The 16626-nt window shown below is 41.6% G+C and overlaps 2 protein-coding genes across 2 annotated transcripts in view; one reads left to right on the top strand and one right to left on the bottom strand.

The window, feature by feature from the left end:
- The window catches only part of LOC143701703 (uncharacterized), a 68276-nt gene extending 52772 nt beyond the window's left edge, over window positions 1-15504 (bottom strand). Inside the window, exon 1 of the mRNA XM_077195234.1 lies at window positions 15331-15504. The gene's annotated coding sequence lies outside the window, so the exon portion shown is untranslated. The remainder of the gene's footprint in view (window positions 1-15330) is intronic.
- cacng6a (calcium channel, voltage-dependent, gamma subunit 6a) lies at window positions 386-14136 on the top strand. The gene is made up of 5 exons (XM_077195236.1): window positions 386-692; window positions 4448-5219; window positions 5312-5386; window positions 6170-6307; window positions 12803-14136. Exons 2-5 carry the CDS (start codon window positions 4820-4822, stop codon window positions 13021-13023), a joined length of 834 nt encoding a protein of 277 aa, XP_077051351.1. The 5' UTR covers window positions 386-692; window positions 4448-4819; the 3' UTR covers window positions 13024-14136.
- Window positions 15505-16626: the final 1122 nt, after the last annotated feature.

Below are 16626 nucleotides of genomic sequence, written 5' to 3' on the forward strand. Positions count from 1 at the left end.
AAAAAAATAATAATAATAAAATACCAGGATTGTTTTAGCAGATCTACAGGTGAAATTAACCAAAACCATGTTTTAAATTAAGTCTAAATAATTGAAATATTAAATATAATAATAATAATAAAATTATTGTTAGACACTGTAGTAAAAGTAGTAAATCTTCCACACTCTTAACCAATACTTATAGTAAACTTCAAAGCTTGAAATACGGACAGTGCTTCAGGATTCCAGGCCTCGTTTTCCCAGAATTACCCTCACAAACACCCATAGACATACATGCTGAAACCTCAACTCTTCAGTGGGCTCAGTGCCATGCTTTTTAATATCATTAACAGGTGGCTTTCTAAAATAGAATCAAGAAATGCTCACACTCGTACTCACGCAAGGAGATACAACCATCACACTGGCATGGAGACACACACTGAAATCTCTCAGACACAGTCAGCAGGGCAGCCATGAAGTAACAATTGACAGACGGACACAGAACCCGGTGCCAACGAACCTAAAAAAAAATCATTGACATCATTATACCCGGACATGGGCGGGATCTTTTTCAGATGCAAACAACCCCCACCCCCCAACTAGTGGTCTGCCATATCGAAGTCCTCCCTCTTTAAACCCCTGTTACGTACTTTCTCTCCGTCTCAGAGAAAATCCCTCTGCAAACCAGCCTTCACGTATTCGACACTCGACAGGTCAGCTGCTTGTTTGTGCTGTTGTGATTCACTGTAAAAGTAGCCTTGCTTTGTTAACACTGTAAAGTTACATTTAATTCTTGTCAGTCTGGAGCTTATGTGCTTTCTGTATTACTAATATACCCTGAAATGTTTGACCATCAAGTCATGTTTAATGTTTTTTTCTCTATATATACTATCTTTTGGAAGTAGTATGTACTGGTTTTCTTTTAAATATGATGTGCTTCACATCTGAAATATTTTGGTTAGTACTGTCTGCAAGCTAATTTAGTGACGTCAGTAAAGAGCTACATTAAATATTTATAGATAGATGATATCGCATTCTATATACATAGAAATTAGCTTTATTGCAGAATACATGGTAAAAAAAAATATTCAAATAAATTGTAAGATTAACTTTGTTACATTGTTACTACACACAAAAAAATTAAGCCTTTTTTTTTAAATTGCCCCTATTATGCTATTTTGAAGGGTCCTAATTTTGTTTTGGAGGTCTCCTACAACAGGTTTACATGCATCAAAGGTCAAAAAAACACTTTCATTTTCTCATAATATACATTGCATATTACTACATTTTTCAGTGATTCTCAAATTACTTTTCAGTCTCTCTAAATACTCCTTTCCACAAGCTACTCTGCTCTGATTGGCCAGATGGCCCAGTCTGTTGTGATTGGTCTACCACTTACAGCACCCGTCGCCTGTCGGAAACAAAATGCCATTACCACAACTGAACTTCAGCTCAGACAGCAATGATGGCGTCGATTTTACCATATCAATCCGAGCGCGAGTCCGAAGATGAAACATAGGAAGAACTAGTTATTCAACCCGAACCTCCATCGCAAGGACTACTTGAGCAGGACGTTTCTCAGTGATATGGTACTCAGTTTGACGTACATTATTAGATGTTGCAGCTGTAATTCGTCAATCAGCATTAACAAGTGTATGTCCATCAACAAACTGATGTTTATATTTCTATTTTATTGCAGTGAACATGCGGGAACTGCGTCAATAACAAACTGCGTCAGTAACAGCGCATACGTTAGCCGAGCGCTAACGTGAATGACTGATTTAACAAACGTTTAAAGTTCTTAAAAAGTTTTTAAAATTCTTATGCTCACCAAGGCTGCATTTATTTGATCAAAAATCAAATAAACATGTTAAACAGTTGTGCTGCTTAGCATTTTTGTGGAAAACGTGATGCAATTTTTTTTCTTCAAAATTCGGTGATTATCTCTAAGGAGGACACCCAACCTAATTAGATATTTACCATCTAATTCTAATAATGTCACGTCAATAAATGGAAAATTGAGCCAGCTATTTATTATCATGTTAATTATTGTGCCTTTAGCCCCAAAAGCAGATGCACTTTTTAGCCCAAATACCATACTTTTACATATTCTTCCGTAAATGAAAAGTTGTTGCTTTAATTACCTTGAACAAAACTGAAAATCATTAACAAGACCTTTGTCTCAAAACAGTCAATCATTTTATAGATTGTCTTCTGCTTTACATACATCTACAACATTTTAAAAGAACATTAATTATTAAATCAAATTAGCGCAGAATCAACTTTTCGTTGCTGTCCGCAATTGCATGCAGATCCGCCAAATTTCCACGTGCATCATCAAAAGCGATTGTAAAAGTGCCCCTTATTATGCTATTTTAAAGTTTCCTAATGTAGTCTCCTACAACAGGTTTACATTCATCGAAGGTCAAAAAGCTGTTTAATTTTCTCATAATATACATTTACACATTACCACATTTTCAATGATTCTCAAATGACTCGTTAGATGAATCAATCTCTCTAAATACCTCCTTTCCACGAACTACTCTGCTCTGATTGGCCAGACAGCTCGGTCTGTTGTGATTGGTCTACCCCGTACAGCGTGTGTCGAAAACAAAAACGCCCATTGTCACAACAATGTCATCTCTGCTTGTTCTGAGGCTTCCTACACCGTAAACTAAACACATTAACAAACAATGACGTCTATTTAATCATATCAATCCGAACGCGAGTCCGATGATGAAACACTGGAAGAACAAGTTATTCAACCCGAACCTCCATCAGGACGTTTCTCAGTGATACACTAACTTTACTCTAAAAAGTGCATGTCCACCAACAAACCAATTATTTTACTTGAACTTATTCACTTACAGAGTATTTTTTCTAATTTATTGCGATGAACATGTGGAAACTGTATCAATAACAGTGCATACATTAGCCGAGCTCAAGCGTGAATGACTGATGTAGCATAAACGTTGGTAAAACAAATCTTGCTCCATGCTTCATAAGTAGTAAGAATGACAGACGATCATCATTAATAGACACAGTTTTAGGTAATAGTGGCCCACAACTGATTAGCAGAAGTATTTTAGTAAGACAGTAATAACGTGAGTTAACCAGTTAGCAGGATATAAACAATATAAAACTCAAAACGAAGTGTTTTGAACACCATCTTTCAAGAGCAAGCGGCGTGCGAATCCTGCATTGAACTCTGTGGTATTACTACTGTGGTAAAGATGAATTTTAACCACTGATTCTACACATGCTCGTCCTTGGGCAGTGAAAAAAAACTGGCTTTACCTTCACATTGTAGATGTGCGTCACAGCGTCTTCTCAACATGATGTCCCAGTATCCATAGGGATCAGCTGCAGTGTTTTCCCTGGTGTCTGCACACGCAATAAGTGGGCGGGCAATATGCTAACGTTTCGTCTTGACGTCAGAACGAAACGGCTTGTGACTCGTTTGAAAAACGATTCATTTCATTGACTCAGAGTAAACTCTTACTTTTGAAAGACAATAACTTTATATACATTGCACTTTCATATTTAAAACTTTGCAGGATGTTTTCATTCACTTAGAGCTATGTTAAACACTACATGAAAGGTCATTTTCAAAAATCCATAATAGGGGCACTATTAAAAGTGCTAAGCTGAATTTTTGTTCCATCTAGTGGTTTGAAAGAGAATAAAAGAGCTCGGAGTCCTCCCCCCAGACAGCAGGCCAAATATGCATAACACTTACTCTACTTAATAATATGCAAGGGTGAACTTGTGAAATATAATTTGCTAAACGAAACAAAGGGATTCATAGAAGAAAGCATTACATAACAACTTAAAGGAATAGGGTAACCAGACAGTTGATGTACCCCACTGACTAACATAGTAGGAAAAAAATACTATGGAAGTCAATGGGGTCCACCAACTGTTTGGTTACCGACATTCTTCTAAATATCTTCTTTTGTGTTCAGCAGAAGAAAGAAATTCATACAGGTTTGAAACAACTTGAGGGTGTGTAAATGATGACAATTTTCATTTTGAAGTGAACTAACACGACTAATACGGCAACAAAGATCTAATGCAAAATGAGGGTTTATATACACTGCAGACAAAAGGGAGAAACTAAATAGACACACCTGAACTGAGGAACCCAATCAATTAGAAACCATGGAGACAAACAGGGAGAGAACAGAGGAGAGCTGAACTAAAAACAGACTAGAAGATTAACAAAGAAACTCAAACATGAATATATAAATATATATGCAGAACAGAAAATAAGACATTTGAAGAATGTTGGTTACCAAATAGTTTAGGTTACCACAAGCTTCCATTGTATGAACAAAAATAATGTGTTGCATATCGTGGGGTAGCTGGTGGTACTCAAGTCTAGTCATCATGATGAAAACGTTCTTCCATTTCATGAAACTGTGCTTAAGTTTGATTTTCTGTTTTAATCATATTCTTAATTTTTTAGAGTAACCAGTTTGACCAACCCCTGACTTCATCACCTCTTCAAAATCATTCACATCTTCAAGCTGTCTTAGCAATCAATTGTGTCAAGGGGCAATGCCTGCAGTTCCCAGCATCCTTCAGCTGTCTATCTGGCCTTAACGCCTCCATAATTAACATCCTCAGCTGCATCTTCTTCTGACAAAGCCTTCCACACCTCTACATGTGAAACACATTAGACTGACCTAGATTTATCTTGCTGGATCAATCTAACTCAGACTTCTCCAGCACTAACTGTCTTTGTTTGTCCACTCATCTAAGAAGACTTAAATGTCCTTTCAAAATAAGCTGCTGCCTCTCTGTCACTTATTTGGATCTCTGAAGCTGCAAATCAATCATGTGGTCCACGTTCATCGTGCAGGATGAAGAGGTAAGGACAGGGAATGCATCTGCTGGGTTACACCAACCTCCCGTTGCGCTGGAAGGGTTTTTGGGATCACGGGGTGGCGGACACAAACGGCGACATAGAACACACCCCACTTCTGGAGATGGAATCAGTGAAAGCCAAGAGGGCAAAATCAAGCTGACGTTATTCTTGGCTGTAACCGGCATTATGCTCACTGTGCTCGGGGTGGGCACAGAGTTCTGGGTGGAACTTACACCATCCAAGAGCTTCTACAACAATCAGACTTGTCTGGTAGCACATTATGGCTTATGGAAATGCTGTACTAAGACGTTCTGGGTGTCAGATATGGACCCAAAGCATGAGTTCTGTGGGTCTTCGCACTTACAGGGAGGTAAGAGAAAATGTCCCATAATGTCTCAACGGGAGTGAAAGCATTATGAATAATCCGTTAGAATAACATCTCCTTTCTGGATCCCATTTTAGAATCCAATTGCATCTTCTTTAAGTTCTACACCACTGGAGAAAACATTGTCCTATTTCAGAAAACGCCAGGAAAGGGTGAGTCATCGCACATCCCCCTCTTTGTCTTTATATCCCTTAGCACTAATGTGTCTTTGTGTCGTCACTGAGTGCTGACCCCATTTATACATTTTTAACCAAAATATGATACTTAAATGTTGTATGAGCAACGAAAAATAGCATGAATAATAATATGAATAAAATGAAGGATATGAATGAAACATTACTTTTCCAACAGTAGCCTAACACTTTTCAATAAGGTTTCATTTGTTAACAATAGTTAACTACATTAGTTAACATGAATGAAATGATTATTCTTAGTGTTAATTTCAACATTTACTAATCCATTCTTAAATTCAAAAGCTGTATCTGTAAATATTATAAAGTGGACATGAGCTTACATAACAGAAGTATTTTTATTAACTAACATTAACAAAGATAAATAAATACTTTAACAAATGTATTGCTCATTGTTAATGTTAGTTAATGCATTAACTAATGGAACCTTATTGTAAACTGTTACCCAATTTTATAAGAACATCTGCATCATTTAAAGGCAATATTGTGCTAATTAAAAGGGTTAATGATTATTAATTTTTAAGATTTTTTTTTTAAATTGATCACTACAAGTACAACAGTGTCTTGAAATTGACAGCCACACGAAAAACCTCAGCCAAACATCTAACCATGATGATAAACCACCTATAAACCATATAGATTGCACCTTTAAATCAAATCATTTTCTGTCTGTTAATTCAGCTCAGCAGATGTGTGCATTAGGCCATCATATCATTGCTGATTAAAACCTTTTTCCCTCTTCAGATCTGACAGTAGCATCGGCTATGTTAGCTATCATTAGTCTTTTCATGATGGTGATGGGAGCTATGTGCATTATCATGGCAGTAAGCAAAGGTGTTCAGTTCTTCTTGAAGCCAGCCGCAGCTTGCTTCATACTGTCAGGTAACATTATTATTCTATTGGCTAACATCTTTTAACTACATAGTACACGTGCTTTTTACCTGATGCTTTTATCAAAAATAACTTTCAGTGCATTTAAGGTATACATTTAGCCAATTATGTGTATTTCCTGGGAATCAAACTAGTAACCTTGGCGTTGCTGATACCATACTTCACCAATTGAGCTAAAGAAACATACTGTATGATCAGAGGATATGTTTACATGACAATGATGCACTAAAAACTTAGTTTTTCTTTTGTATTCTTCGCGTACAGACAACATTATTGTCAAAACGATCCCCTTTCACACAGATCTGCAAAAACGACTAAAAACGCTGTATTATGCAAGCTGGCAGTATGTTGGCAAGTAGTTAGTATCAGCCTCAGACATCACACCCACAGACCATTGGCTGAATGTCTGATGCATATGGCACACTTAACTGGAAAAACAGGAGTTTAAAAGTCGTTATCTGATTGGTTGAATTCTACAGGATTTCCGGGAGACGTGTGTGCCGCGTTCTTTAACGGTCTGCCTGGAAACAAACCTGTCATGACGGCAAACCCCCTTACGGAATAAGAAAGCTGTCGTGTTTACAACTGTGACAATGAGAGCCTACAAGGATCAACTAAACGATGGTTATTCAAAAGGATGTGAAGTTCACGGCTCCATTTTCACAGTAAACTTGCACAACGTTCTTGAATGAAAAATTTATTAGATGCTTGCTGGTCTGTTCTTGTAGGGACATACAATAATAGGGTCATACTTTACATTTCCACACCCCTAAACATGATGCGGAACAAAAAGAACTGTTATTGGTTGCTTTACATGTCTGTCAGACGGAAGCTGCCAATGAAAGCTGCAATGGAGTCCAACTGTCAGACTGATGGCAGAAGGTCTGGCTACTCGAGACTAGCAAATAGTTGGCGAGGTCACGTTGTGAAAGAAAAACGTCTCGGTTACGTATGTAACCCTAGTTCCCTGATAGGGAACGAGACGCTGCGTCAAAAGCTGTGGGAACGCCCCTGCATTGTGCGTCATGAAGCACGTATGGAATCAGCCCAATGGAGAGATGGAACGTCATAGGCGGGTGACGTCATCGACCAGGAAACAATAAAGCACCCCATAAACACAAGCGCAACAGCTTCTGATAGGCCTGAAGGAAGCGCTAGCGGGAATGCCGGGAGTATGGTGGAATGACGCAGCGTCTCGTTCCCTATCAGGGAAGTAGGGTTACATACGTAACCGAGACGTTCCCTTTCAAGGGAACTCGAGCTGCGTCAAACGCTGTGGGAACGCTAATACCCACGTCGCCATAGGACCAAGTGACCGCCATGTGAGAACTAGCGCACAGAGGACGAGAGCACCTGTGCCCCAGGGGTAGAACTTAAGTCTAGGTCGTAGAACTTAATGAAAGTATTCGGTGAAGACCATCCAACCGCATCACAAACGTCACTGAGGGAAACTCCTGACAGTAAGGCTTTAGAAGCCGCCATACTCCTGGTAGAGTGGGCTCGTATAGCCAAAGGTGAAGGCTGACCAGCCGACTCATAGGCAAGTGAGATAGCCTCGACCACCCACTTGCTCATTCTCTGTTTAGACGCGGGACACCCCTTCTTGGGTGGCCCAAAGCACACAAATAGTTGTTCTGACTTCCTCCACAGGGCAGTTCTGTGGACATAGGCGTCTAACGCCCTAACAGGGCAGAGTAAATTAAGTTTCTCCTGGTCAGACGACAGAAATGGAGGAGGACAAAAGGCCTGCAGAACTGTAGGTCTAACAACATTAGTAGGGACCTTGGGAACGTAACCTGGTCTAGGATGCAGAAAAGCCTTAACCATGCCAGGCGAAAATTCCAGGCACGAGGGTGAAACCGACAGAGCCTGCAAATCTCCGATTCTCTTTAGATAGCAAGAAGAAAGGTAGTCTTAAACGTGAGAAACTTCTCAGGAACTTCTTCGATAGGTTCAAGAGGAGCTAGGGAAAGACCTTCTAATACGATGGCCAGATCCCAGGCCGGCACCCTCGTACGAGAGGGGCTGGATGGCTGATGGAAAACCACAGATGACAATGCGTGGTCTCCTTGGAAGCGAATAGGTCCACCTCGGCGCGACCGAAACTCAACCAAAGGAGCTCCACCACCTCGGGATGGAGTCTCCAATCCCCCGGCCTCGGCCCCTGTCTCGACAGGGAGTCTGCTACCACATTCAAATACCCAGGAAGATACATTGCTCTCAGAAATAGTAACCTCCCTTGGGACCACAGGAGGATCTGACGGGCCAACTTGTAAAGCCGGCGAAACCGCAGGCCCCCCTGATGATTTATATAAGAGACCACCGACGTGTTGTCTGACTGAACTAACACATGATGACCTATCAGGTCTGCTAGGAAGTGTTTCAGAGCCTGGAACACCGCCAACATCTCTAGACAATTTATACGCCGTGATAGATGATGGTCCTACGACAGCCCTTGGGCTGGACGACCACTCGTGACCGCCCCCCACCCTGTGAGGGAAGCATCCGTCGTTAGCGTTACACGACGACAAAGAGCCCCCAACACAGGCCCTTTGAATAGGAACCAAGTTTCTTTCCACATGACCAGAGCACGAAGGCAGCGCCGCGTGACTTTGACCGTGCGGAGCGGATTTCCCCTCGGGGAGAATCCCTTGGTCTTGAGCCACCACTGTAGCGATCTCATGTACAACAGGCCGCAAGGTATAACGTCGGACGCTGCTGCCATCAGACCCAACAGTCTCTAAAACTGTTTTACAGTAAGCAGCTGGCCTAGCTTTACTTGTTTCACAGCTGAGAGAATCGAAACGATCCGGGTCGGAGCGAGTCGCGCCTGCATTGAAACCGAAACCCAAACGACACCCAGAAAAGTGGTCTTCTGAGGAGATAATACACTTTTCTTTGCGTTCAGCCTCAACCCCAACTTCCTGATATGAACGAGAACGACATCTCAATGTCGAACCGCCATCTGCTCTGTCTGAGCTAAAATCAACCAATCGTTGATGTAATTGAGGACACGAACACCCTGAAGCCTCAGGGGCACTAGTGCTGCGTCCATGCATTTCGTGAAAGTGCGGGGAGATAAAGCTAGGCCAAACGGAAGAACCCTGTGCTGGTACACCTCGCCCCCGAAGGCGAATCTCAGGAACTTCCTGTGTTGTGGAAGGATGGAAATGTGGAAGTACGCGTCCCTTAGATCTAAATGGACTGCATTTATATAGCGCTTTCACAGACCGAATGGCCACCAAAGCGCTTTACATAGTTGCCTCACATTCACCCATTCATACACACATTCATACACCGACGGCGGTGTCAGCCATGCAAGGCGCCACCCAGCTAGTCAGGAGCAGTTGGGGTTAGGTGTCTTGCTCATGGACACCTCGACACTTGGTCAGGTGGAACCGGGGATTGAACCACCAACCTTCCGGTTTGTAGATAACCTACATGAACCACTGAGCCACTGCCGCCCCATCTATCGTGACAGACCAGTCCTCGGATCTGATTTGTGACACGATCTGCTTGATAGAGAGCATCTTGAATTTTGGCTTCCCTACCGAGCGATTCAATAGGCGCAGGTCTAAAATTGGACGCAACCCCCCATCCTATTTTGGAACGATGAAATATCGGCTGTAATAGCCTGGCTCCACACTGGGAGGAGGAACCCGTTCTATAGCCTCCTTTTGAAGGAGTGCTTTCACCTCTTGTTCCATAACCAGAGCCTGCTCGGGGCCCACCACTGTAGGCAGAACCCCTCTGAATCTTGGTGGACAACACCTGAATTGGATAACATAATCCCTTTCTATTGTCTGCAGGACCCAATGAGATATTTTTGGAAGGCTTTTCCACTCTGCCAGAAATTCTACTAAGGGTACCAGTCTCTCGAGACTGGCCTCTGGTGTAACTTGAGCAGCAAACGCAGCGCCCTGTAACGGCACACCGGCAGGGAACAACTGGTCTAACCGCTGTGAAACCCTCCTCAGAGGGAGCGAGCGACCCTCGGGAAATCGCTCGCTGGGACCGTCTGCGCCCCGGCATGAAGGCGGGGTTGGCAGAACGGGCCCCTGAGGGCAACGAGGAAGAATGGGCACCGTAGAAAGAGGTGAACACCTTTCCGCCTCGGTGGGGACCACCCTCAGTGTCCTGCGCGCCGTGGCGCCAGGACTTCTTCTTAGCCTTCTTAGCTAATATAACTGTCCTCAGATTAGTTCTATTACTGGGAGATTTCGGCTGAGAGTGCCGCGGCTGAGCCCACTGTCCAGCAGGGGGAGCACGAGATGCGACACTCTGCTTCAGCGCCCTATATGATGAGCTCGCAGATGGCCGGGGCTGCTCCCGCCCAGCAGCCCCAGGGACATGAATTTTTAAAGGGAGAAATTTCTTAAAAGCTGTTGTTTGCTTTTCCTTCTCCTGGAATTTATCGATGACAGAATTTACATCATCGCCAAATAAACCCAGGGGGGAGAGAGGAGTGTCTAAAAGGAAAGCTTTTTCTTTTTCTTTTATATTTGTCTGATTTAACCACAGATGTCTTTCTGCGGCCACCAGAGCTGCCATAGATCGACCCACTAGCTTGGCCGACTCTCTGGTTGTGCGCAGGGATAAATCAGCAGCCTGACGCAGTTCGCGAACCACGTCAGCACTGACCTCCTCACTCTCACTCACGTCCCTCAGCAGGTCAGCCTGGTATGCCTGCATAATAGACATAGTATGCAGACATGACGCAGCCTGACCCGCCGCCGAATACGCTTTACCCACAAAAACCGAAATATTTCTAAGAGGCTTGGTGGGTAATGCCGGTGCCTTAACAGATGACGCAGCCTCGAGGGAGAGAAAACTCGCAAGCGTCTCTATCACGCGAGGCATAGCCGAATAACCATATGATTTTGCCCCCACAATATTAGAATATGTTGAAGTCTGGGGACTAAACACTCTATATGACACCGGCTTTTTCCACGATTTCGACACCTCAGTGTGGAGATCGGGAAAAAACGGCAAGCACCGGCGTGGAGGTTGCACTCGTGACGGCAAAAATCTCTCATCTAATTTTGATTTAGAAACAGACTCCTGTCTAGTCACTGGCCATACAATGCTGAGTTTTTCTACAGCTCTTGTTAATACCTCCACTAGCTCATCACTTTCGGGAGTGTAAGGTGGCGAATCCTCCATATCTCCCTCATTTATAACTGGTGCCTCAGCCCGAGCGGAAGAAACCGCAGCGCGTGCTTCCGAACACGGGACTGAGGCACTGGATCTCACAGGTGAAGGGAGAGATAAGGCAGAGCCCGTCTCTAACCCCGCTGAGAGATCCATCTGCGATCCCCACGATACGCGTCGTCGCTCTGCCTCGGCAAGAGCGGGACCCTAACCGCGGGGAGCGCGCACCGAACCGCTCTCCTCGAAGAGCGCCCGGCAGGAGCGGAGCGTCCTTAACGGCAGACGCTCGCAATGCTCACAATCAGCTCCCTCGAGAGCTGACTGGGCATGCTGCACTCCCAAACAAACAACACAAAGAACGTGTGTATCCCCACTCGTAAAATAACGCGAGCAGGGGGGGACACACTTCCTAAACTGCTGTTCGTTCGCCATATCTCTCTTAATATATATATATATATATATATATATATATATATATATATATATATATACTATATATATATAAATTGTTTGTGTGGTGCAGAGTATGTAAAGACAGACAATATTCACACAGGGACAGATTCACATATAGCGCGACTGAAGGCACAGAAAGCTGTTGCGCTTGTGTTTATGGGGTGCTTTATAGTTTCCTGGTCGATGACGTCACCCGCCTATGACGTTCCATCTCTCCATTGGGCTGATTCCATACGTGCTTCATGACGCACAACGCAGGAGCGTTCCCACAGCGTTTGACGCAGCTCGAGTTCCCTTGAAAGGGAACTACACGCCTATAGATGGATGACGTCACCGTTTTCACAAATTTGCGTTTTTGGAGTTTACATGGAGACAATAATGGTATCTTTAAAACTTGTACTTTGAAACCCATTTTCAAAAGTTGTTGTGTAAATGAATAGCCAAAAAACATACAAATGTTTTGTTTTAGATGAAAACGGTGTCATTTCTTCATGATACATATTTCACCATTGATTCTGTAACAAATTGTTCAGTTGGTTCACTTCACTGTGTTTCCTTATCAGATATTTAAGCTAAATGGATGCAGCATGTCAGCATCCAAACAAATTTAAAGAGCATTGTGGTATTGGAAGAAAACTTTTATTTTTTTTTTATTTTTTTTAAGAAACTGTTTGGCCAAAAAAGTTCAAAATTACAACAAATATAACAGAGATAGCTTTGGAGAAAGTAACATTAAGAGCAAGAGCAGAACTAGCCAACAATATATGCTAACGCACATGCTGTAGGGTCGTTCAGAAAAGGCAAGGCAATTCCAAATTCCTGATAAAAGCCAAGAAACATAAGCTCTCACACATCTGAATTTCCCCCTCTGTCTCTCAACAGGTGTCTTAATCTTCCTCTGCCTCATAATTTTCCACCAATCAGTGCTTTTATTCTTAGCAAGTGACCAATCCATACCTCTACGCCATGAAATGTCATGGTCAGTGACGTGTGTGGGCTGTGCAGGGGCTCTGGATGTTGTTGCTGGCGTCTTGTTCTTGGTCCTTGCTCTTCCATCCAGTCCATGGAAAAAGTGCCTACCTAAGAAGAACAGTGACATCTAGTGGTGTGGAGGCTGAAGTGTACTTCTCATATTGCACTGAATCCTACTGATAATGTGGAATAGATAACAACAGTGCTCCCATGCATCCTGGTGAATCTGGGAAAAAAGGATTCATGAACTGCACACACACACACACACACACACATGATGATTGGCAATGTGATTATAGATGAGTTGCAATGGACAGTATGCTGCTGGAAATGTAACAGGAGGTGACCCACATATTTTCGCAGATTATATGTACCATTAGGATGGAATTGTTCAGTGATTATTGGGCCTAAAAAACGAATACATATTAGTTCATATAACAGAACAGCTCAAGAATCTTTTGTGTAAAACTCATGTGCAATATTTCTTTTTTTGTTGTTTTTGTTGAACTATACCTTTTATTAGTTTGTTTGTAAATTATATAATATGTTCTATATGACAAAAATATAATATAGCATAACAATTGATGCTGTATATTTTGATTAGCTTTGGAGGGGCTGTTTAGTGAAGGAGGCCTTGAATATTTCCTTGGATACTGTGTCATTTAACCTTTTCTGAAGATCATATTATAATATATAAAATCTAGGACTAATCTATGACTATAATTTTGGAATTTTGCTCAAATATAATTGTGATGTAAATGCCTTAATTGGCATGATTGGTTATCCAGAGGCAAAGTGAAATGAATTGTAACTTTACAAATGTAGGTAACAGAAATGAAACTAATTTACTATTATAAAACTAAGTTTCTACAGACATTGGCAAGCTTTGACCAAGTCTTGGCAAAGTACATACCCAAAACACACCTTTCTCCTTCGTAATGTGGAAATCAGCTTTCATGCCTCCCAGTTATTTTTTGTACCTATGGTGAAGGAAATAAGAGAACCACTTGAAATCCACAACAAAGCTGCTTGAGATACATCATTGAACTGATTCTGCTGCCGGTCGACACTGATTATTTATTAACAGAAGTCCATTTGACGTGAAGCAAACATGGAATCTCACATTGCATATTTGAAAAACAGCATGATCGCTCGCTTTTTCTTTCCTTTTTTCTTTTTGAGAAGTGGACAAAACTGCAGCATTGTCAATAATTCATAAATAAAGTGATGATTATTTACAGGAACTTTATATGTTATGGCTGATTTGCAGAAGCAAATACTGAGAAATTAAAAATGAGAAAAAGATACATACCAGCTTAAACTGTAAAAATATGTTGTCAAATTCACAGACAGAGGGCAGTTTAGTGTTACAGGAGGAACTTCAGTTACATGATGGTGCTTCCAGCCATATTGAAAATCAAATATTCTGTTATATCAGTCTGGCAGCTGACAGTGCCAATGAAAAGCCCAGTTGATTCATCTCCGGTTTTGACCAGCCCTTTTCATCTGGAGGTGGTCGGTTGATGACAGCAAGAGATGAACTCAAATCAAAAGCATTAATTAAAAGCCCCAACATCTACTGCTACTGCCCCTGCTGCTTCCCATTGTGAACGCTGACACTGATGCTGATCTAGAATCAGTTATTGAAAGTATTAGAGGAAAGCAGATCATATTAATGAGAATCTTTCATTGTTGGCTGCCTCTGGTGCATGATAGAAATAGCTTTGCTACTGAGTTGGGCTGGATTATGCAACAATCCGAACTAGGAATGCATTGGTTTAAAAATTACTTTGAGCGTTTTCATTTAAATTTATTAATGTGACCTTTTTATAAAACAAAATAATACATATTTATTTTAATTATTTGGAGGTTACAGACGGTTTAAAGTTTTTGAAGCTCGACAGTGGCATCTAACATTGATGAAGATATATGGGTATTTTTCAACATAATTTGCCTCTCTGTGTTTTTCTCCCCTCTTGCAAAACTAGGAAAGTTTTTCAAATTAATGAATGTCTTTTTAAGTTCTGTTATTAACATTATTATCAGTTCTTGTTTTGGTTCACTGATTAATTTGATGAAGATGATTAATTTGATGAAGATAGACTATGCTGGAACTTTCGATGGTGTGTCATGGCATTGACAATATGGGAACACTTCCACGTGAGCCAGTGTCTGAAGCATGCGTCTAAACACAACTATCTGATTGGCTGAATGTGGAACGTAGCGACACCGTGCAGTATGTCACTGAAACCATAAATAGATGTCTGAAATGCACATTATCAGCTTCTTTGTCTTCAGAAGCCGCATGTTTGCTGAGCGTGCGTTGTTTTGTTTGCATTGAAAAATTGTTTGTGTGGTTTGTCATTAGACTGGAATTAGAAAAATGTCAAGTCTAAAGTTTAGGAGATGCCCACGCTATATTACGGGAGGTGACTCACATGAAATGTGTTGGATGAGGAGCATGCAAGGTCCTTGAGTCCTTGAGAATGCAGACAGGCAGGCAGGTGCTTCGGCAGAGCAGCTCCCTCAATCTGCCACGTTCAAGGAGCTGCTCGAGGTTGTTACTCATGTTGTAATGAAGACTACGTTAGGTTCTGGTGGAAAGTGAGCAGTCACAAGACGTCCGGTTAGAGACGTATATCTCTTTAATGGGTGGTAGTTTGCAGCCACATTTAAACAGTAGTGGTTCTAAATTAAACAGAAATAACAATATTTAAATGATCACATATTCAAAATAACAATGTTATAGCCTATGCACAGAAGAACATAAGCATTGTATTACTTATAGTCATGTTATGCATACATTGTAACATCTAGAGTCATCAAATTAGGCTAATAGTACTCTCTAAGTACTCACTAAATACTACTTTTAGGGATATTATGCATGCAATGACTCAATATTTCACAGATACAAGTATAATGAATCTTAGCATGGACCGAGAGTGAAATAACACTGGGAAATTGCCCAGGGCGCCAGACACTAGAGGGCACCACACCACGATGAACACGAGCGTCTCAAACTTGTGAAGAACTATCTGCGATCGGTTAAATGCAACCAAATAAATGATCCATTTAAACACCTTAATCGATCCAAATGAAATTTCGATTGCATTGAAAGGGGTGGTTTATTCCTTTTCTAATCCGATCGAGAGGAGATGTTAACACTTGATCGGATTGAAAATCGAAACAGAAAGGACTGCGCATATGCAATGACGTGGAATAGCTCAATACACGGAACAAGCTGTTCTTCCTGTTGAATAAAGTGGCATATAAATGAGTATCTCGTACATTCTAAAATTATCCTTTCACTCAGCGTCTGTGAAATGGAGCAGGACAACGTCCCACCAGTCCTTGTTTCGGAATCTCGTCCACAGACGACTGGTTTAGGGAGCGGTGAGGGGCCTTTTTACGGCATGATAAATATAAGCAGCACGGCAAAATGGTCCATATGCTCATTGTCTCCAAATTATGACCAGAGAAAGACAGATTATAAGTCTAGTGTTTAAAACAAATATAGAACCAGTGTAGGAGAATATTTATTTTACGCAAACACTGGGAAACTGTATATTTGTGCAGTGTGCGCATGTCAACAAATCTATTCTGATTTGAAGCTTGTGACATGTAAACGCGTGCACATCCCGATCACTTTATTTAGTGTTCATGTAAACACTATGTTCAGATTCATCAATCGGAATGAAATCTGTCCGATTGAAACAAAAGCTGTCCATGTAACC

This window comes from Siphateles boraxobius, unplaced genomic scaffold (genome assembly GCF_051911475.1).
Source record: "Siphateles boraxobius isolate OS27281-9 unplaced genomic scaffold, OSU_SipBor_1 33, whole genome shotgun sequence".
NCBI classification, from domain to species: domain Eukaryota; kingdom Metazoa; phylum Chordata; class Actinopteri; order Cypriniformes; family Leuciscidae; genus Siphateles; species Siphateles boraxobius.